Raw genomic sequence first — 21,604 nt, forward strand, 5'->3', positions numbered from 1 at the left:
TAATGGCCGGACTCCAGCAGAGGACTAGAGCTGGACCCAGACCGCGAACAAAAGCAAGGACTGCTCAACAGTCAACATCTCCAGGACAGGGAGATGTCAGGGAATTGGAGCTGGCCTTCGTCACCCCTGGAGCCGGTCGCCATGAATTGAGAGAGGTCTGAACAGACTCACCCCCTTAGACCAACGAGCTATAAGCGAGTCTCTGGACGTATCCCCTGAGGGCGAAGACTCCGATCCTGCCGTAATCGACAGGATCGTCTACCCCTCCTCTGGGACGTCGACTCACCTGGGAGTAGCGGCGGCATCGCGAACCCCGTACCCCCGCCCCTTAGGCTATCTTTTAAATAAAGGCCTTATCAAGAGAGGAGCACAAGGTCTCCCGGCCATTTTGTTTACATCACTTTGCAAATCCATTTCTCACAGAGGAGCCGAATAAAGCGAATACCCACCTCACTGAGTCAGTCTCTGTGGTGGCTCTTGGCTCAGTGTTGGAGCGAATCAGTTCTTTTCTCAAAATGTTAAAACTAAGTGGTATCTACGAACAAAAACACAGCATCTGGTTCTGGCAAAACAAACACATTGCTTTTCCTTCCTTCAACCTTTGCATTTCTGGACAAGTTTGTTTTCTTGATTGCTGGATTACGTACCACACTCTTATATACACTGCAATTATTAACACAAACCCAATCCCAGTTAGTGCCAGTATCACAGCTGCAGGATGTAGCTCAGCTTGGAAAAGCCTGTGGCAGTTGGGGACCATCCAAGCAAGTTTTCCCACCAGTGATTCTCTCCATCCCTCTTCATTTGTTCTAGAACATGATGTGCCTTTTCTATATTGTGATGGACACTGATTGGCGTCTTCTGACTTTTCTTCTTCTGCTGTTGTGGTAGTTTGTGCAGGCCAGGATGTTCCAACAGTTTTTTGACCATGGTAATGTTCATGTCAATTGGTGTTGGAGAAAAGTTGACGTGTAGACCCTGTAGAACAGCTTCTGGTAGGTAATGGTTGAAATCACATCCCGCTCTGTTAGTAAAATTACAAATACCAACTATTGAGTGCTTGGCAAGCTGGATGCGTTATCTACTGTTAAGCTGTCACAGGGGTTCTGAAACACAGACATCCTTGCCTTATCCATACCAGGATGGATTCAGGATCATTGTTGGAGTACATTTCAGTGAGACAGACCTTTTGTTCTGGGCTTTCAGAGGGTTACTTTCACATTGTCTTGGCGGGTGGTCATGGTGATGGGCATATCCTGTGGTCATTTGTGGCAGGAACTGTCCATGTTTCCTGCCCCGCGCCTTCCACGGTTTGGGGGATATCAGGAGAGGCATAAGCTCCAGCTGGGATCCCACAGAGGGTGGGGCTGGGGCTGCCTCTTCCCTTCCAGTGGGGGAATGGGAGGAGCGGCCCTGGGGATGTTGGGGTGTGCATGTTTATCTAGCTGGGGGTATGGCTACATTTTAACTTGGTGTTAGAATCGGATCTGCCTGCCTTCAACGTTTCTGCTGGCTGCCGGTGGGTGATGCTGAGCTCCACTGCTGCTTGATCTGATCTGCCTGCCCTCTCTGTTTTCTGCCCTCTGCCGGTGATGTTGCTGAGACTGCTTGCTGCCTGTGAATTCACAAATGGAGCAATTTCCCCTCCTGCCCCTCCCCGGAGACGCCAGCACACCTGGGAATGGTGCCAAGCTCGCATTGGAGCGCCCCCTGCTGGCTGGCGGGAATCATCGCACCTGCCCTGCCTCACTGGGGCCCGCCAGCTCCCTCTGCTGGCTGTGGTTGTAACTGCACCAAAGGGGAAAGTGGTGCTTGACGGGTGGAAAACTCCTGTTATTGTTTTCTTGTGTTGTTTGTTGTTCATTCTGTTTTATATCTAGCAGAGAACTGTTATTGCTGTTCCTTTATTTTTGCCTGGAAACCCTGTAATTTTGAAGTTGGAATAATTTGGAGGGAAGGGGTGATTTTTTCCATTCCAGGAAGGTTCCTGCTTTGCTTGGCAGACATCTGTCTTTTAAAACCAAGACAATTATTGCTGCCCAGTGTATGGCACGAAAGCATCGAGAGGAAATGGTGAAAAGAGAATGACAGTTCTGGAGCACAGGATAAAACACCTCGTTAAGTGGCATCATGTGGTCTAGCTTACCCTGGTTTGCTTGGCACATGATTGCGGCTACATTTTTCCAATTTGCAGTCCCTTATCAAAACATGGGTCTCATGACTAAGAGCATTGGGGTTGTTATCGAGTTTGTAGAACACGCCAACAAGGCAAGAAATTCAATGCTTGTAAATTTCTTCTGGAATGTGGGCACATGGCTATGTAGCAGTCATGGGCTAAGTTCATGTCTTTGGGGTTTTCTTACTAATGGTACCTATTGTGATGAAGCAACACGGGGGGAGTTTTCTCCCAACTCTTCACTCACTTCTTTGGGCCTAAGCCAACAGCTTTTGAAGAGTTTAAATTTCACCTAGAAGCTAAAGAGATCATCTACTTATGTTTTTGCTGTGTTTATTCAGCAAGGTCTGTTCACCATTCTAAGACAGGTTGAGGTTACCTTGGGTAGCTACCCCAAAACCTGACACAGAGGGCAGGGACATGGTCCAGCAGCACCAGCTGCAATCAGAGGGAAAGGCTGATGGTGCAGCAGTAGAACCCACGGATGTTACAACTGTCCAGGTTCCAGCTCAACCACAAGGCCGGCCACAGCCAGCAGCAGTCGCCCCTCTGCAGAGGAGGAAGTCTCCAAATCAATGTACCGAGTTAATGTGAACGTGGAGCCAAGGCCCTCACAACCAGCAGAGGAGCCAAAACCCGAGATCATCACTGAGTCCCTGTTGTTTGACAGTCTCCACAATCTGTAGAAAGACATTGCACAACAGGGACATGAGGCTTTTTCAACCTGGTTGATTCAAGTTTGGGACCTTATGGGTACAGGCGTGCAACATGATGATACTGCAGCAAGGGTTTTGGGCTCCTTGGCCCAGGATGTGGGGATTGAACAGGTGTTCGTGAGGGAGCCAGGGCCCCTTTCTCTCTGGGAGCGGCATATAACAAGTGTAAGAGAGAGGTTTGTTTCCAGGGACAGCCAGCAGAATCACCATCATAGAAAGCCCTGGAAGACCAGGAAGGAAGGGATCCAATGTCTGAGTGTCTCGGTTTGAAAGACAGGTGTCTGCCAAGGAAGGCAGCAAGCTCCCTTAGAATGGAAAATATGACCCCCTTCCCTTGGAATTATTATAACTTTGAAATTACAGGGCTTTCAGGCAAAGATAGGAGAAAAGGAATAGCAGTTCCTTACTAGCGTGTGTGTGTAACAGGGCAAACAAACACCAACCCCGGCAGCAACAACGAACAGAGGCACAGACCCAGCGCCAGCCTTCTCCCGGCCGCAGGCACCTTCCCCTGCGGCGCAGTTCCGGGCACAGCCAGCAGGGGCGCCGCGGGCTCCCGGCCGGGCAGGGCGAGGGCGATGATTCCCCCGCGGCTGCAGGGGGTGCGTTGGCGCGAGCTCGGCCGCCTCTCTGCACACGGCAATGGCGGGCGGCCCGGCGGAAGGGATGGAGAAGGAGCCTCCTTTGGAACCCTCAGGTTTTTTGTAATTGTTTAATAAGAATAAGTGTACTTTAGCCAAAGGAGTTAACTGAAGAACGTTTTTTAATTAGAATATTATTGAGTCTTACTTAGTTTCTAAAGAAGAGGAAAATTACCATCAGACCTAAGTAAAAGCATACAAATGCCAAAAGAAGTTAGCCCTCAAAAGCCAAAGACTGTAAGTTGATGCGGGCTTAAGTCCGATCAAAGAAATAGAGGAGGGATTTGTTATGAACAAAGTTTCCAGGTGTTCCCCAGAGAAGTGGGCAGGGCCTTCCTAGTTCCCATGGCAACACTGGAATGACTGCTGGCTACCGGTATTGAAATGTTAATTAGTTAATTGCTCTGTTTGTTTTCCCTAAACTACCCAGAGGTAACCTGCCTTCCCCCCCACCACACTGACATTCTGGGACTAACGTGCAAATAAGAAAACCCCCTGGGATCATGGGAGTATTTTTGGGGGGTAAAGACACCCCTAAATAAAAAACTAAACACAGTAGAGGGGGATGGACAAATGCCCTAGCCGAGGAAGAGGGAAACACAACCCGTGATCAACTGTTGTCTGTCACCATAACTTCAAAGCAACTAGACTGGGGTGGGCCAGGGTCAAGTGGAGCCAGAAGAGCCAGGGGGCCTGCGCTGGGGCTGCCACCAGGGAAGGAGCTGGGACAGCTGTTGTTCTGGACTTCAGCAACAGACTGTGCACTTCACGCCTCCTCATCCTTTGGCCACCGGTTGTGCCACAGGAAAGAAGAAGAGACAGCTGCTGCTCTGGACTTCAGAGACAGACTCTGCATGCTTCCTTCCTTTCTGGCACCTGGAAGAGCTACAACAACGCGGGCAAGCTCTGTTCAGGACCACTGCTCAGCTGATCTCTTTAATAAAGAGCTGAACATTAATAAAGGCATAAGCCCTGTTCATTTCAGTCCTGAGCCAACCCAGGAAGAGGACGAGCTCGGTCTCAGAGACCAGAACCCCCAGCTGAGGGATATACCCCTGCCAGGCAGTCAAAATCAGCCGTTCCGCTGCAGAAAGCTGGTTTCCCATGTTCCAAGGAAACCCTCCCTTAGCAAACGTCCACTTCAAGAGACAGACAGTCTGCTATTTCAGGGAAAACCTGTCCCGCTCAGTTCTCGGCTTCTAAGAGCCGACCCACGTTCCAGACAGGACCAAGCCTTCTCCAGAAGGCACGCGGTTTCAGCGTTACCTCTCTCAAGAGGGCAACGGTGTCCGGCCAGAGCCTCCAAGCTGCTGGCGTGCAGCCGCGGCCGCAGAGCGACCCCTGCAAGATGCCAGGGCTCGGGTCTTCAGCCGAGGCTGCAGTAAGAGTCCACCAGATGCTGTTCCTTCAGGGTAGGGTGCAGTTCATGACAGGAGTCACCAGATAGCGTTGTTGAGGCAGGACGAGAACAAAAGACTCCAAGTCAGAAGACAAGAATTCCTACTCATTTATTTCAAATACATCGCTCTTTTATGGAGAGCATCGTGCAGGCTAATTTCATTGGTCTTAAAGTCAAAACATCTCACACTGTTGGTGTGCAGTGAATGATGCACGGTGGCAGAACATATCTACAAACAATGTGAACAGCAAGGCAGATAGTGAATTATTTACATTCCTTTCCAGTTCTCTCTCAGGCTTAGCCTGGTAGAATCTCTCTCTTTTTCTCTCTGACTGAAATGAGAATATCCATACACGGCCTTACACTGTATGGCCAAGGCAAGAGCTTTGTCATCTATGGATATTCTCAGTTCAGTCAGAGAGAAAAGGAGAGGTTTCTACCAGGTTGGGCCTAGGAAAGAGTTTCACAGAGCACCAATGGTGTGAGATGTTTTTACTTTAAGACAAATGAAATTGGTCTGTACGATGTTCTCTAGAAAAAGAGCGATACATGAAAATAACCGGTTGAGTTTAGTTCTCTTCTCGTCTTCTGAATTCGATCCATTCTGTTCGGGTCCTGCCGCAACGGGGACAGTCATCAGTGCTCTGGAGCCTCACACGCAGCTCAGACACCTCAGCCTCCAGCACGTCCACGGAGTCCCTCAAAGCACATTCTCCTAATGGAGACTCCTCCAGTTCCTGCAGCAGCTGCTTCTCTTGGGTTGCCAGGGAAGCCGCCATCTGCAGCACTCTGTGCTGAAGGGCCTGCATCTGGAAGATGGATGCACAGAGCCTCAGGGACAGGGCTGCTCCTGAGGCTGCAGAGTGGGCCGCAGGGAGAGCAATGAAACAGAAATAATTGCAAGCCAAAAACACACCAAAACAAGAACGCAAAGAAGCAAGGATTCCAAAGGAGACAAATGTAGAGAAAAGAGGGAAAGGGAGGCAATGGGCATCCTTGAGGCTGCAGCTCTGAACAGCAGCTGAGATGGCTGCGCTGGAAGTGCCCTGCCCAGCCTGCCATAGCCACCTCTGTGTCCCCACATTGCTCAGTGCCCGGCACAGGCACCAACTCTGTCTGGGACAACACTGCTAACTGAGGGACACAGAGGCTCCAGAGGAGTCTGCTGCTGCTCCCCTCCCAGATTTCCTGCTGGGAGCCGGGAGAGAACGGTGCAAAACTTGGGCAGCAGACAGCAGATCCAGCCTCGGCCTCAGGGTGCAGCAGCAGCCCCGGGCAGAAGACGGCAGCTGTGCGTGCTGCTGGGAGGGGAAAGAGGTTGGGGCCTCCAAGGCAAAGGTGCTGTTGTGTGTCCCTGGAGAAGAGGATGCCACTGCACAGCTTACCTGGGTGTTGAGCTCCCGCAGTTTTCTAGCGCAGTGAGAAGAGAGCTGTTGGGCCTGCTGAAGAGCAGATTGACACGGAGACACCTGATAGTTCAGTGCCAGGTGCTTCTCTTCCAGCGTTCTGAGGCACTGGCTCTTCTCCTCCAGAGACACTATCAGTCTAGAAGGGAAGCAAGAAACTCATTGCTACATGGTAGCAGATTTTATAAACTCTTAGGACTTGCAGCACCTCAGGGAAAAACTCCTCTGTCTGATGAGTTCTGTCTAAACAACTTGGCTGTTTGTTCCCCCTGCAGTCCCAGCCCAGCATGTGCCTACTCCGCTTTTGGCCCTGAAAGAACAGGGAGTTCCTGCCTACATGCCCTACCTTCTTTTTGAGGTGGGAATGTGAATACAAACCTAAGAAAATCTTGCAATGAAGACATTAGAGGAGAGGAACCATTTTCTTCTTTGGACTAACCAGGCTCCAAGGGAGGGAGGTTTGGTCAACATGGAAGAGACGTTTCCTTCCCCCATCTTGTATGTCCAGGTAGGAGGAGCAGCACCCTACAGCCAGGGGATCTCAGGCGAGTTCCCTAAGATCTACCAGCACCCATCCTACTTTCAGCTGGAGAAACAAAGGCCCAAGTGGCAACAGAGGCTTGGAGCAAAAGCTGATGGAAGATGCAGAAGGCTCCAGGCAAGCAGGAGTGCCCTGCCTTTCCTTTGCCTTCTTCTTGGAAGAAGAATCCTGTGGCACTGAAGACTGGCAGGACTTGATCAGCTGGAGGAGCCCCCCATACCTTGGTCCTGTTTCTTGCATTCTTTGCACAGTCAGTAAAGCCTGTGACTGGGCAGGGTGGCAGGGAGCCTGCTTGACCCCCTCCAGGCACCGGGGCACATTTTATGAGGAACCATGCAACAGAGCCATTCTTGTTGCTGGGCTGCCTCCGGGGGCAATCTGGCCTAGATCAGCAATCAGGGCCTTCAGATGGTTCTGCCCAGAAAAAGCATCAGATGCCAGGCTGATCCACATCCCAGAGGCTTCAAGTTACAGGATCCAAGGTGGAGCTGATGGATGTATCCAGCTCCTCACAATGCAGCTCGGGCAGTGTCAACACACCCACCTAAAAACACAATACCCCCTAGAGGGAAAGAGCTACCCCAAAATCCTTTCTCTGCAGAAAAATTCTGTTTGAAGTCTTAAAAGTAAAGAAAATGAAAGACAACATCCAGACAAGGAGAAGTGTCTGCACGGAGAGTTCAGAATCTGCCACTTAGGAAATGCTGCCAAAGCCCCTGGCAGGTGCAAAGAGGGCAAAGAGGGAATCCATTCACCACAATGCAGAGTCCCACAGGCTTTCATTTACCTGGCTTTTTCCTTCTCTAGGGCATTCACGGAAGCCTGCAATTCTGAATTTCGCTGTGCCACTTCTTCCCGTTGACTCCATTCCCTCTCCAAGGACTCCAGATGCACTTGCAGATCCTTTTTCTGATTTTCTGCCTCCTTCAGCATCTTCTGGACATGCTCAACCTCCAACAGCTTCTGCCTGGACTCTTCCTGGGCCTCCCTCACCTCTTGCTGGGCTCTCTGGACAGTTGTTTCCTGGGACTCTCGGGAGGCTGCCAGCTGAGATGTCAACTCTCCCACCTCCAGTCAAAGGGAACAAAGCAGTCAGGGGCTGCAGCCACAGCTTGTCACTGTCAGCCACAGCACAGGCTGAGAGGAAAGGCAAAGGACAACTTTCCATTTCTCCCTGTCCTGAGAGCCCCAGATTCACACTGGATATGGACAGGGCACCTGAAAAAGCACCTCCCAAACCAAGGCTGGCAAGGAGAGGCCAGCAGGAATCCATGCTGATGGTTGCTGGCCAACAGCCCAGAGGACTAGCCCAGCTGTCCAGAGCAGCAGCTGAGATTCAGCAGAGCACTGTGTGTCCTGCAGAGCAGCTGCCATGGAGCCCCCAGAGCCCGAGACAGCCCCAGGGATCACCCCACCAGCTGCTGCTCTGCCATGGAAAAGCAAGAAGGCCACAGACCCCTCGCTGCAAGGCTGCAGTGCCAGTGCTGTTTCACTCACCTGCTTTTGTAGAGCCTCCCTCTGCTCAAGGAGCAGATTCATTTCCTCTTTGAGGCCTTGTAGCTCTTCCTTGTGCCTCCTCAGTGCTGCCTGGACTTCACTGCGAGCTTCCTGCAGCTCAGCTTGCAGATTTGCCTTGATGGTCTGGCAACAAAATGCAGAGCAACTTCCTGGGACCTGCCCTCAGGCTCAGCTTGTTCCACGTGCTACCTCAAAATCCCCTTCCTTCAGCTGCTTCTTTTGGCTTCTCCAGCTAGCTCTGCTTCCAAGCAAGCCTTCCTTCCTGGGGCTGAGCTCTGGAGCTTACCAGGCTCTGTGCTCCCAGGGCCTGAAGCAGCCCTTGCCTCCTCAGTCCCAGGAGCTGCCTTTTGTGCCCTTGTCCCTGCCCTGCCCTCTGTTGCCTGCCTACTCACACTTACCTGCCCCTTCTCTTGCAGCTCTTTCACCTCCTGCCTGAGCTGCTGGACCTGCTGGTGGGCTCGGCTGAGCTCTCCCTGAGTCTGGAGCAGTGCCTCTGATAAAGCACTCTTCTCCTTCTGCTCTTCCAGCAGCACCTGCACCGAAGGAAAGAGCAGAGGGCTTCACACTTCTCCTGCAGCATCCGTGTGGCAGAGGCAAAGACTGATGGGCTCACGTGCTCTCACAGCACTCGGCTGCTGCTCCCCTGGGCCACTGCCTGCCCCGGGGCCAACACAGCTTCCCAGGAAGTGACTTAAAACACAGCCCAGAAGACAACTCTGGGTTACTGTTCAGAAATACTCCAGGCAAGTCTTTAAAAAGATTTTTCTCTTGTCAGTGTTGCTGCTGCACCCTCCCTGTTCCCACATAAGAAAAGAGCTACAAACTCACTTTGGCTGTGAACACCTACCAGTACACACCAAAAGGGGAGCGGAAAGAGAACAGCGAAGGTACCCTGAGGTACATCTTAGAACAACAGAGCACAAGAGCAGCACAAAGATCTCAGCTGATAGCTGATGTTTCTGCCTGGCTTCCTATGAGAGGGCTCATTGCTGGTCCCAAAGACAGCCCCGTTCAGCTTTCACCTCCCCCAGTTCAATGTAGAAGACACGGAGGGCATGCTCCACACAGCCCCATGTCCTGCCATCTCCCACAGCTCCAGCCTTGCAAAAAATCACACCAGTTCACCTCTCTCAGTCATTACCTCTCGCTTGGCATTTTCAAATCTCCTTAGTTCTTCTTGTTGGGCCAGCAGGGTGGCATCTTTCTGCCTCATCTCAAACAGCACCTTCTTGTGCTCCTGCTCTCTCTCTGCCTTCTCTTTTTCCCATTGCTCCAGCGTCTCCTGCATCTCTGCACGGTGCCTTTCGCGCTCACTTGCCTGAGGAGGGGAGGAGAAATTTGCAAGATGAAGTCCCAGGCAAGCTCCTTGCTGAAAAAGGTGAAGCTTCATCCCTCCCACAGCCCCCAACCGGAAAAGACAACAGCACTCCAGAAACCGTGTCCTGTCATGGAATTCAAAAGGAGGCTCAGCAGGTGCAAGAATCACAGACTCGTGCAATCTCTTCTGTTGGCAAAGACCTTCCCAAGCGTTGAGTCCAAGTGCTCAGAAAAGGAGGTGTCACCTTCTCTTCCCTGACACCCCAGTCACAAGGACTGAAGGACCAGGGACAAGGGGCCTGTTCCATTTGCTTCCAGCCCTAAGCTAATCCCTCTGACCACCATGGAAGCACAGCAAGAAAGGAACCGAGTTCCCACGCCTGCAGCCAGCAGCACTGTTGGCATCTGCTCCATGCCGGCAAGTGCTCCACGCTGGCATCTGCTCCGTGGCAGGTGGGACTCAGGGACAATCCTGCCCTGGGCTGCCACGCTTTGGGTGGGCACTGCCCAACCTGCTCTGGAACTCCTCTTACGCCCTCACTGAAGCTGTGGCTGCATTTACTGTCCCAGCACCATCCTGGGGGCTCTCAGGCACCTCCAAGTCCAAGCTGCTGCCTCTGCTGCCCGGCCCAGCAGCGGGAGGCCTTGGCAGAGGATTGCTGCCCTTTCACACCCTCAGGCTCTGCTTGTGCTAAACCAACCCACAGGGCTGGCTTGGACACTCCAGAAGTGTACTGTCCCCTACCAGGTCTTGCAGGAGCTTCTTTATTTCCAGTTGCTGAGCAGTTCCCTGAAGCCTGAGGCTTTCATGATGCTGCTGCTCTGCCTGCAGGAGCTGTTGAGCTGTGTCTTCCCGTTCCTGCCTCCTGAGAGATCTCTCTGCTTCCAGCTCATCTTGCAGGCACTTCACTTCTCCTACAAACAAGACCAACAGCAAGAGTCAGAGTCTTTACTGACTTTACTGACCTCAGGCCCTTTCAGTGCCACCAGCCCCACCACTTCTCAGAAGCTCTGTGGACAGAAGCAGCTTTACAGGGTGCTTAGTTCTCTAGGCAGGGGCAGCACCACAAACAAAGCACACGAGGTTCTCACCTTCTATCATCTCCTTGGCCTGTGTGACTGTGAGCACTTGAGCTTCCAGATGGTTCCTGGTGGTCTGCAGCTGAGATATCTGCTGCTGAGCAGCAATCAGCTTGGATTCCAGGCTCTCCTTTGCTGACCTACGAGTTGCACATACGGAGAGACATGAGTTGCTTGCTCCAGACACCCACAGCCGGTTATTCCAGGACGACGTGGCTCAAGATCCCCACACCTGAGTATGGGAAATGGGTCACGTGGAAACTCGCCCAGACAAGGCACATTTGTGCCATCTCAACAGCAGAGCAGGGCCCTCTGAGGGACTGCCCAGGCCTTCCCTATGGCCTGGCATAGCACAGACAGCCCAGCCCAACTTGGCCTCAACAGCCAAACCTTCAGTTGCTGATCCTGACCTATGACACTGGCTAGCTGTGTCCAAACAGGCTGGGGCGACGAGCAAAAGCCCAGCCCCTGCTCACAGCCCTTCTCTCATCAGCACTTCCAAGCTGCTCTGCAGGGGGACACAACAGACTCTTGTCCTTGCTGACTGCTGACTTTTTAATGCTCTTGATAATGGACATAAAGGAACATCATCTTCCAGACACCCTGTATTTGTGAGACTTCAGAACTACTTTGCATGACACGGTAAAATCTCATGGTCACGGCAGCACTTGTAAAAATTCAGGACACCCTTTTGTCTGAACAACAACCACCTGAATGCAGAGACTGCAGTTTAAACTCTTGCAAGGTCATGGAGTAGACTTGCCACCTTTATTTTAGTGTTGTGGGCCAAGCAGGCAGTAGCCCGAGGCACTTGTCCTTCTTTACAGAGTGAGAGGGACCATCCAAAGGGAGCTTGGCAGGTTTGGCAGCTGGGTGCCCATCAACAATCAGCAAGAATCCCCAGAGGCTGTTGAGAATTCCAAAGAGCTTTCCCTGCTGCTCTCCAGCCAGCTCTAGGGCCTGTCCCACACTTCTCAAGAGTGTGCTTGGAAGCAGAAAGCCCTCAAGATTTTCAGCAGGAGCCTCTGGCTTGCCCCTGAATGGCAGTGTGCTACTCCCAACGTGCCAAGGTTGGAGCCTGGAATGCTGAAGACGAAGCTTCAGTTCTGAAGATCAGGATCATGTCAGGCTACTTGGTAAGGAATGAGGGATGTTCAATGCCCAGAACAAGGAACCAAAGCCAAGAGAAACCTGAGGTTTCACTCAGCATCTGCATGGTTTAACTACTACTCAGTTCAGGGCTGGGTGGATTGCTTTGGACTTCCCACAGGAGTGTGCTCGGCGGCACAAACAGGAGCTCATGGCTCCTGAGCTGACGAGAGCTTTGCTGGCTTTAGGTGTCAGAAAAAGAACCTTCCCATTGTGACATATTTTTGTTCTTGAGACTCTTCCATATTCTGACCAGGGAATATTAAAATACCACAAAAGATTCTACTCCCTGCCTTTACCTGGTCTCCTCCAGCTGCCTGGAAAGGTCTTGTTGGAGCCACTCCATGGCTGCCATTCGGCCCTCAAGGTCAGCCTTCTGGCCCAGCAGCTCCTGCTCTCGGCACACCTGGGCCAGTGCGTGCCCTTGGCCAGAGGATTCCGGGCTCAGCTGCTCCAGAGAGCAGCTCGATGAATCTTGCTCCTGGGAAACCTGGAAGTGGGACAAGGTACAGCTCGAGCCCTTCCCCGGGAGCCCTGTGCAGAGCCAGCCAGTGGCACCTCGCAGGCAGCCAGAGGACAAGGAGCACCTGTGCTCTGGGCTCAAAGTTTCACAGCATCTGCCCTATGCAGCTCTGATAGCCGGGGCTGCCAAAAGCCTCTGGCACTGTTACCTTGGAAGTGCTGTGTCAGGCCCTGCTGGCTTGCCTGGGACCAGACAGCTCCTTCCCAACAAACATCCCCACTCCAAACTCCGTGTTGTCACCCAAAAATACTGCATCTTCTGCAACTGCCAATACCATTTACTCTAAGCACCAGGAGTGCAGCTGATTTTCAGCCATTGGTCCACTTTAGTCCATCACTCAGTTTAGTCCATCCCTCTGCTCACCTGCTCCATTACTTCCCACACCAAATCCAAACCCCCATGTGTTGCGTGGGCACAGGAAAAGCAGCTCCCCATGCCTAGCTTTTGGCCTGGAGCAGATTGGAACAGTAAGCTCCAGAGCTGGAGCAGTCTTTCTGGGTGAGCCAGGAAACAATCTGGCAGTCAATGGTCTCTGGCTGGAGCCAGGCAGACAGACAAGGCTGCCTGCTGCAGCCCGGGCTGCTTTACCCAAGCAGGCCTGGACTGACAGGGATAGAGACCCACCTCCTCATGGGAAACAGCACTGGAATAATTCAGGGACCCTGGAGTGGACTGAAGGTCAATGCCAGTGCCTGCCTGGATACCAGACTTCCCCATCAGGATGTACAAGTCTTTCATCAGAGACCCTTTGGCAATTTCACTTTTCTTCAGTGCAGCACTCAGTACTTGGGTGTTCTCTCTCCATTTCTTCAAAGAAGCCGCCCCATGCTCCAACTCTTCCTGCTCGCCTTCCCTCTCCACTTCTGATTCTTGAGTATTTTCCTTATGTCTTCTTAACTCAGCTGCATGCATTTCATTCTTCTCTTCCACGTCTCTCATGTGCTGCTGGTTCAATTTCCGTTCATGCTGCCAAAACAGGGAGAAAAAGGGTCACTCATTCGCCCCCTCGGTTTGCTTTTCAGACCAGATCTGGACTCCTGCTGCAGACCTTTCCTGCCCCTCGGGATGCTGCAGACCTTTGCTGGGCACCCCCCTTGATGCTGCTCTTTCCCAGCTCACTCAGCTTGTCCCAGCTTCCTTTCTGCCCTTCCCCAACCTCTTGCAGCCCCACTCCAGTGCTCCTCTGGGGAGGAGCTGCCAGATCTGCAGCCAGGATTTCAAGTCCATGCTAAGCAGGATTTAGGCAGTGCCACGAGGATGTGCTCTCCATCAGGGAGGAAGGGAAGAGCAAACACCCCCAGCATTTCCTTCCCTGGGCTTGGGCTGACAGCAGTGGTTTTCCAGCTCTGCTGTGTAGAGTTTCCATGGCTCCATCCCTGAGAGCCCCACTGCCCTCTCTTGGAGCAGCAATGGCCAGATCCCTCTGTCATCCTCTGCTGCCACTCAGGACGAGTTCTCCCCTTGCAGGCACACGTCCTGGTGTGGATCAGCGCTTGGCTTTCCTCTCTTCTCTCCCCACTGGCTGCTCTCAGATGGCCGAGGCCAAACACCTTTCTATTAACAGCAAACTTGCTCCTCTCATCCCTCCTTCCAGATCCAGATATTTAGGAATCTGGACGTGGGTTTGGACACGAGGAATTCCCCAAACCATGCAATGTCCATAGAGACAGTGTGGATGTTGAGAACTATAGCTTTTAGGGCACAGAAGCCCAGCATAAAGGAAAATCAGCAGCCTCAGCATTAACTGGCTTTGACATGACTACAACATCTTCTCCTCCTTATTCAGAAGAACGCAGTTGGAAAAGTTTAACGGGAAAAAGGTGCTCCTTAGAACTATTAACTGAATGTGCAAACACAGCTAGGAAATGGCCCTTTGTGGCATCCGCCAATCTCACCAGCGCATCGATCCTTTCCTTCTGCAGGCTCTCCAATTTCCTCTGCAGAGATGCCACCTCCTGACGAAGAGTCACAGCCTCTTCCTGCCTTTCACAGGCCTCTTTCTCCAGGGCAGTTTCTCGAGAGGTCTGCTTGACTGCTGCCTCCCACAAATCTGCAGCAGGGAGGGGGAAGGAACAGGAGAAAGGAGAAGGGGAAAAGCAAAGCAAAGGCAAACTGATGTGCATCCTGCAGAGACAACAGCAGTGTCTTCTCTGCCTGCCTGAGTTTGCCAGGCCCTGAGCCCACAAGGGCTCCAAAGCTGACAGAAAGGAAGGAACCTTGCAGGCAGAGAAAAAAGCAGGAATGAAAGGGGCAATGTTCAGAGGGACAGGAAAGTGTGTTTGCTCTTGGCCTTGTGCAGAGTGAGCAATCCAAAAGAGACAAAGGAGAGGGGATGCCTGTGCAGCCCTGCTCCAGAGAGGCCAGTAGCCTGGAGGCTCTGGCAGGGCCTGGAGTTTGGGGGAATCGAGCTGAGGCATCCTCCTACAGCTCCTCAGCACAGACACGGCACCTGGAAGGCTCCAGCTGTGCACGGGATCAGCCATGGCACAGCCGGATGGCACTGCCAGCCACAGCATCTTTCTCAAGAAAAAGCTTTCACTGGCACTTGGATGGATAAATCTCCTGCTGGTTGTTTTTCCCCTCTGCCCTCTCTGGGCACTTTTCCTCTGCGAGCCATCAGCGAGATCCCCGCAGGTGAGACAGGATGGGGCAGTGGGTGGGAGAGGAGAAGCTGTACCTTGCTCACTTTGCTCCAGCTGTTTCAGCAGCTCCTGATTGTGGGCTCTGAGATGGTCCCTCTGAGCCTGTGTCTTCCTCAGTTCCAGCTCCATGTCCTTACACTGTATGGCCATGGCCTCTGCTCTTTCCTCAGAGCTCTGGAGCCTCACACGCAGCTCAGACACCTCAGTTTCCAGCAGCTGCTTCTCTTGAGTTGCCTGGTGAGCTGTCTGCTCTCTCTCTGTCAGCAGCTTGGCCTGCATCTGGAAGATGGATGCACAGAGCCTCAGGGACAGGGCTGCTCCTGAGGCTGCAGAGTGGGCCGCAGGGAGAGCAGCAAAGAAGAAATGATTTCAGGCAAAAACCATGCCAAAACCAAAAGGCAGAAAAGCAAGGATTCCAAAGGAGACAAATGTAGAGAGAAGAGGGAAAGGGAGGCAATGGGCATCCTTGAGGCTGCAGCTCTGAACAGCAGCTGAGATGGCTGCGCTGGAAGTGCCCTGCCCAGCCTGCCATAGCCACCTCTGTGTCCCCACATTGCTCAGTGCCCGGCACAGGCACCAACTCTGTCTGGGACAACACTGCTAACTGAGGGACACAGAGGCTCCAGAGGAGTCTGCTGCTGCTCCCCTCCCAGATTTCCTGCTGGGAGCCGGGAGAGAACGGTGCAAAACTTGGGCAGCAGACAGCAGATCCAGCCTCGGCCTCAGGGTGCAGCAGCAGCCCCGGGCAGAAGACGGCAGCTGTGCGTGCTGCTGGGAGGGGAAAGAGGTTGGGGCCTCCAAGGCAAAGGTGCTGTTGTGTGTCCCTGGAGAAGAGGACGCCACTGCACAGCTTACCTGGGTGTTGAGCTCCCGCAGTTGTCCAGCGCGGTGAGAAGAGAGCTGTTGGGCCTGCTGAAGAGCAGATTGACACGGAGACACCTGATAGTTCAGTGCCAGGTGCTTCTCTTCCAGAGTTCTGAGGCACTGGCTCTTCTCCTCCAGAGACACTATCAGCCTAGAAGGGAAGCAAGAAACTCATTGCTACACGGTATCAGATTTTATAAACTCTCAGGACTTGCAGCACCTCAGGGAAAAACTCCTCTGTCTGATGAGGTCTGTCTAAACAACTTGGCTGTTTGTTCCCCCTGCAGTCCCAGCCCAGCATGTGCCTACTCTGCTTTTGGCCCTGAAAGAACAGGGAGTTCCTGCCTACATGCCCTACCTTCTTTTTGAGGTGGGAATGTGAATACAAACCTAAGAAAATCTTGCAATGAAGACATTAGAGGAGAGGAACCATTTTCTTCTTTGGACTAACCAGGCTCCAAGGGAGGGAGGTTTGGTCAACATGGAAGAGACGTTTCCTTCCCCCATCTTGTATGTCCAGGTAGGAGGAGAAGCACCCTACAGCCAGGGGATCTCGGGCGAGTTCCCTAAGATCTACCAGCACCCATCCTACTTTCAGCCGGAGAAACAAAGGCCCAAGTGGCAACAGAGGCTTGGAGCAAAAGCTGATGGAAGATGCAGAAGGCTCCAGGCAAGCAGGAGTGCCCTGCCTTTCCTTTGCCTTCTTCTTGGAAGAAGAATCCTGTGGCACTGAAGACTGGCAGGACTTGATCAGCTGGAGGAGCCCCCCATACCTTGGTCCTGTTTCTTGCATTCTTTGCACAGTCAGTAAAGCCTGTGACTGGGCAGGGTGGCAGGGAGCCTGCTTGGCCCCCTCCAGGCACCGGGGCACATTTTATGAGGAACCATGCAACAGAGCCATTCTTGTTGCTGGGCTGCCTCCGGGGCAATCTGGCCTAGATCAGCAATCAGGGCCTTCAGATGGTTCTGCCCAGAAAAAGCATCAGAGGCCAGGCTGATCCACATCCCAGAGGCTTCAAGTTACAGGACCCAAGGTGGAGCTGATGGATGTATCCAGCTCCTCACAATGCAGCTCGGGCAGTGTCAACACACCCACCTAAAAACACAATACCCCCTAGAGGGAAAGAGCTACCCCCAAATCCTTTCTCTGCAGAAAAACTCTGTTTGAAGTCTTAAAAGTAAAGAAAATGAAAGACAACATCCAGACAAGGAGAAGTGTCTGCACGGAGAGTTCAGAATCTGCCACTTAGGAAATGCTGCCAGAGCCCCTGGCAGGTGCAAAGAGGGCAAAGAGGGAATCCATTCACCACAATGCAGAGTCCCACAGGCTTTCATTTACCTGGCTTTTTCACTCTCTAGGACATCCACCGAAGCCCGCAATTCTGAATTTTGCTGAGCCACTTCTTCCCAGCGATTCCTTTCCCTCTCCAAGGACTCCAGATGCACTTGCAGCTCCTTGTTCAGATTTTCTGCCTCCTCCACGATCTTCTGGATGTGCTCAACCTCCAACAGCTTCTGCCTGGACTCTTCCTGGGCCTCCCTCACCTCTTGCTGGGCTCTCTGGACAGTCGTTTCCTGGGACTCTCGGGAGGCTGCCAGCTGAGATGTCAACTCTCCCACCTCCAGTCAAAGGGAACAAAGCAGTCAGGGGCTGCAGCCACAGCTTGTCACTGTCAGCCACAGCACAGGCTGAGAGGAAAGGCAAAGGACAACTTTCCATTTCTCCCTGTCCTGAGAGCACCAGATTCACACTGGATATGGACAGGGCACCTGAAAAAGCACCTCCCAAACCAAGGCTGGCAAGGAGAGGCCAGCAGGAATCCATGCTGATGGTTGCTGGCCAACAGCCCAGAGGACTAGCCCAGCTGTCCAGAGCAGCAGCTGAGATTCAGCAGAGCACTGGGTGTCCTGCAGAGCAGCTGCCATGGAGCCCCCAGAGCCCGAGACAGCCCCAGGGATCACCCCACCAGCTGCTGCTCTACCATGGAAAAGCAAGAACGCCACAGACCCCTCGCTGCAAGGCTGCACTGCCAGTGCTGTTTCACTCACCTGCTTTTGTAGAGCCTCCCTCTGCTCAAGGAGCAGATTCATTTCCTCTTTGAGGCCTTGTAGCTCTTCCTCGTGCCTCCTCTGCGTTGCCTTGATTTCACTGTAAGCTTCCTCCAGCTCAGCTCGCCGCTCTACCTCCACATAGTTCCTGGTGATCTGCAGCTGAGATATCTGCTGCTGAGCAGCATTCAGCTTGGATTCCAGGCTCTCCTTTGCTGACCTACGAGTTGCACATACGGAGAGACATGAGTTGCTGCTCCAGACACCCACAGCCGGGTATTCCAGGACGACGTGGCTCAAGATCCCCACACCTGAGTATGGGAAATGGGTCACGTGGAAACTCGCCCAGACAAGGCACATTTGTGCCATCTCAACGGCAGAGCAGGGCCCTCTGAGGGACTGCCCAGGCCTTCCTATGGCCTGGCACAGCACAGACAGCCCAGCCCAACTTGGCCTCAACAGCCAAACCTTCAGTTGCTGATCCTGACCTATGACACTGGCTAGCTGTGTCCAAACAGGCTGGGGCGACGAGCAAAAGCCCAGCCCCTGCTCACAGCCCTTCTCTCATCAGCACTTCCAAGCTGCTCTGCAGGGGGACACAACAGACTCTTGTCCTTGCTGACTGCTGACTTTTTAATGCTCTTGATAATGGACATAAAGGAACATCATCTTCCAGACACCCTGTATTTGTGAGACTTCAGAACTACTTTGCATGACACGGTAAAATCTCATGGTCACAGCAGCACTTGTAAAAAATCAGGACACCCTTTTGTCTGAACAACAACCACCTGAATGCAGAGACTGCAGTTTAAACTCTTGCAAGGTCATGGAGTAGACTTGCCACCTTTATTTTAGTGTTGCGGGCCAAGCAGGCAGTAGCCCGAGGCACTTGTCCTTCTTTACAGAGTGAGAGGGACCATCCAAAGGGAGCTTGGCAGGTTTGGCAGCTGGGTGCCCATCAACAATCAGCAAGAATCCCCAGAGGCTGTTGAGAATTCCAAAGAGCTTTCCCTGCTGCTCTCCAGCCAGCTCTAGGGCCTGTCCCACTCTTCTCAAGAGTGTGCTTGGAAGGAGAAAGCCCTCAAGATTTTCAGCAGGAGCCTCTGGCTTCCCCCTGAATGGCAGTGTGCTACTCCCAACGTGCCAAGGTTGGAGCCTGGAATGCTGAAGACGAAGCTTCAGTTCTGAAGATCAGGATCATGTCAAGCTACTTGGTAAGGAATGAGGGATGTTCAATGCCCAGAACAAGGAACCAAAGCCAAGAGAAACCTGAGGTTTCACTCAGCATCTGCATGGTTTAACTACTACTCAGTTCAGGGCTGGGTGGATTGCTTTGGACTTCCCACAGGAGTGTGCTCGGCGGCACAAACAGGAGCTCAAGGCTCACGAGAGCTTTGCTGGCTTTAGGTGTCAGAAAAAGAACCTTCCCATTGTGACATATTTTTGTTCTTGAGACTCTTCCATATTCTGACCAGGGAATATTAAAATACCACAAAAGATTCTACTCCCTGCCTTTACCTGGTCTCCTCCAGCTGCCTGGAAAGGTCTTGTTGGAGCCACTCCATGGCTGCCATTCGGCCCTCAAGGTCAGCCTTCTGGCCCAGCAGCTCCTGCTCTCGGCACACCTGGGCCAGTGCGTGCCCTTGGCCAGAGGATTCCGGGCTCAGCTGCTCCAGAGAGCAGCTCGATGAATCTTGCTCCTGGGAAACCTGGAAGTGGGACAAGGTACAGCTCGAGCCCTTCCCCGGGAGCCCTGTGCAGAGCCAGCCAGTGGCACCTCGCAGGCAGCCAGAGGACAAGGAGCACCTGTGCTCTGGGCTCAAAGTTTCACAGCATCTGCCCTATGCAGCTCTGATAGCCGGGGCTGCCAAAAGCCTCTGGCACTGTTACCTTGGAAGTGCTGTGTCAGGCCCTGCTGGCTTGCCTGGGACCAGACAGCTCCTTCCCAACAAACATCCCCACTCCAAACTCCGTGTTGTCACCCAAAAATACTGCATCTTCTGCAACTGCCAATACCATTTACTCTAAGCACCAGGAGTGCAGCTGATTTTCAGCCATTGGTCCACTTTAGTCCATCACTCAGTTTAGTCCATCCCTCTGCTCACCTGCTCCATTACTTCCCACACCAAATCCAAACCCCCATGTGTTGCGTGGGCACAGGAAAAGCAGCTCCCCATGCCTAGCTTTTGGCCTGGAGCAGATTGGAACAGTAAGCTCCAGAGCTGGAGCAGTCTTTCTGGGTGAGCCAGGAAACAATCTGGCAGTCAATGGTCTCTGGCTGGAGCCAGGCAGACAGACAAGGCTGCCTGCTGCAGCCCGGGCTGTTTTACCCAAGCAGGCCTGGACTGACAGGGATAGAGACCCACCTCCTCATGGGAAACAGCACTGGAATAATTCAGGGACCCTGGAGTGGACTGAAGGTCAATGCCAGTGCCTGCCTGGATACCAGACTTCCCCATCAGGATGTACAAGTCTTTCATCAGAGACCCTTTGGCAATTTCACTTTTCTTCAGTGCAGCACTCAGTACTTGGGTGTTCTCTCTCCATTTCTTCAAAGAAGCCGCCCCATGCTCCAACTCTTCCTGCTCGCCTTCCCTCTCCACTTCTGATTCTTGAGTATTTTCCTTATGTCTTCTTAACTCAGCTGCATGCATTTCATTCTTCTCTTCCACGTCTCTCATGTGCTGCTGGTTCAATTTCCGTTCATGCTGCCAAAACAGGGAGAAAAAGGGTCACTCATTCGCCCCCTCGGTTTGCTTTTCAGACCAGATCTGGACTCCTGCTGCAGACCTTTCCTGCCCCTCGGGATGCTGCAGACCTTTGCTGGGCACCCCCCTTGATGCTGCTCTTTCCCAGCTCACTCAGCTTGTCCCAGCTTCCTTTCTGCCCTTCCCCAACCTCTTGCAGCCCCACTCCAGTGCTCCTCTGGGGAGGAGCTGCCAGATCTGCAGCCAGGATTTCAAGTCCATGCTAAGCAGGATTTAGGCAGTGCCACGAGGATGTGCTCTCCATCAGGGAGGAAGGGAAGAGCAAACACCCCCAGCATTTCCTTCCCTGGGCTTGGGCTGACAGCAGTGGTTTTCCAGCTCTGCTGTGTAGAGTTTCCATGGCTCCATCCCTGAGAGCCCCACTGCCCTCTCTTGGAGCAGCAATGGCCAGATCCCTCTGTCATCCTCTGCTGCCACTCAGGACGAGTTCTCCCCTTGCAGGCACACGTCCTGGTGTGGATCAGCGCTTGGCTTTCCTCTCTTCTCTCCCCACTGGCTGCTCTCAGATGGCCGAGGCCAAACACCTTTCTATTAACAGCAAACTTGCTCCTCTCATCCCTCCTTCCAGATCCAGATATTTAGGAATCTGGACGTGGGTTTGGACACGAGGAATTCCCCAAACCATGCAATGTCCATAGAGACAGTGTGGATGTTGAGAACTATAGCTTTTAGGGCACAGAAGCCCAGCATAAAGGAAAATCAGCAGCCTCAGCATTAACTGGCTTTGACATGACTACAACATCTTCTCCTCCTTATTCAGAAGAACGCAGTTGGAAAAGTTTAACGGGAAAAAGGTGCTCCTTAGAACTATTAAC

General features: G+C 52.7%; 1 protein-coding gene across 1 annotated transcript in view; it reads right to left on the bottom strand.

Moving 5' to 3' along the window:
* Positions 1-21,604, bottom strand: part of LOC137484411 (nesprin-1-like) — a 143,387-nt gene that overhangs the window by 80,412 nt on the left and 41,371 nt on the right. The window contains exons 27-44 of the mRNA XM_068208285.1: positions 20,388-20,729; positions 19,540-19,730; positions 18,022-18,241; positions 17,312-17,592; positions 15,964-16,123; positions 15,144-15,387; positions 14,362-14,516; positions 13,091-13,432; positions 12,243-12,433; positions 10,807-10,934; positions 10,460-10,629; positions 9,539-9,715; positions 9,226-9,240; positions 8,796-8,930; positions 8,377-8,520; positions 7,667-7,947; positions 6,318-6,477; positions 5,589-5,741 (exon numbers count right to left, since the gene is read on the bottom strand). Coding sequence (XP_068064386.1) covers positions 5,589-5,741; positions 6,318-6,477; positions 7,667-7,947; positions 8,377-8,520; positions 8,796-8,930; positions 9,226-9,240; positions 9,539-9,715; positions 10,460-10,629; positions 10,807-10,934; positions 12,243-12,433; positions 13,091-13,432; positions 14,362-14,516; positions 15,144-15,387; positions 15,964-16,123; positions 17,312-17,592; positions 18,022-18,241; positions 19,540-19,730; positions 20,388-20,729 — 3,489 coding nt within the window. The remainder of the gene's footprint in view (positions 1-5,588; positions 5,742-6,317; positions 6,478-7,666; positions 7,948-8,376; positions 8,521-8,795; positions 8,931-9,225; positions 9,241-9,538; positions 9,716-10,459; positions 10,630-10,806; positions 10,935-12,242; positions 12,434-13,090; positions 13,433-14,361; positions 14,517-15,143; positions 15,388-15,963; positions 16,124-17,311; positions 17,593-18,021; positions 18,242-19,539; positions 19,731-20,387; positions 20,730-21,604) is intronic.

Source organism: Anomalospiza imberbis, chromosome 17 (genome assembly GCF_031753505.1).
Source record: "Anomalospiza imberbis isolate Cuckoo-Finch-1a 21T00152 chromosome 17, ASM3175350v1, whole genome shotgun sequence".
In the NCBI taxonomy this organism is placed as follows: domain Eukaryota; kingdom Metazoa; phylum Chordata; class Aves; order Passeriformes; family Viduidae; genus Anomalospiza; species Anomalospiza imberbis.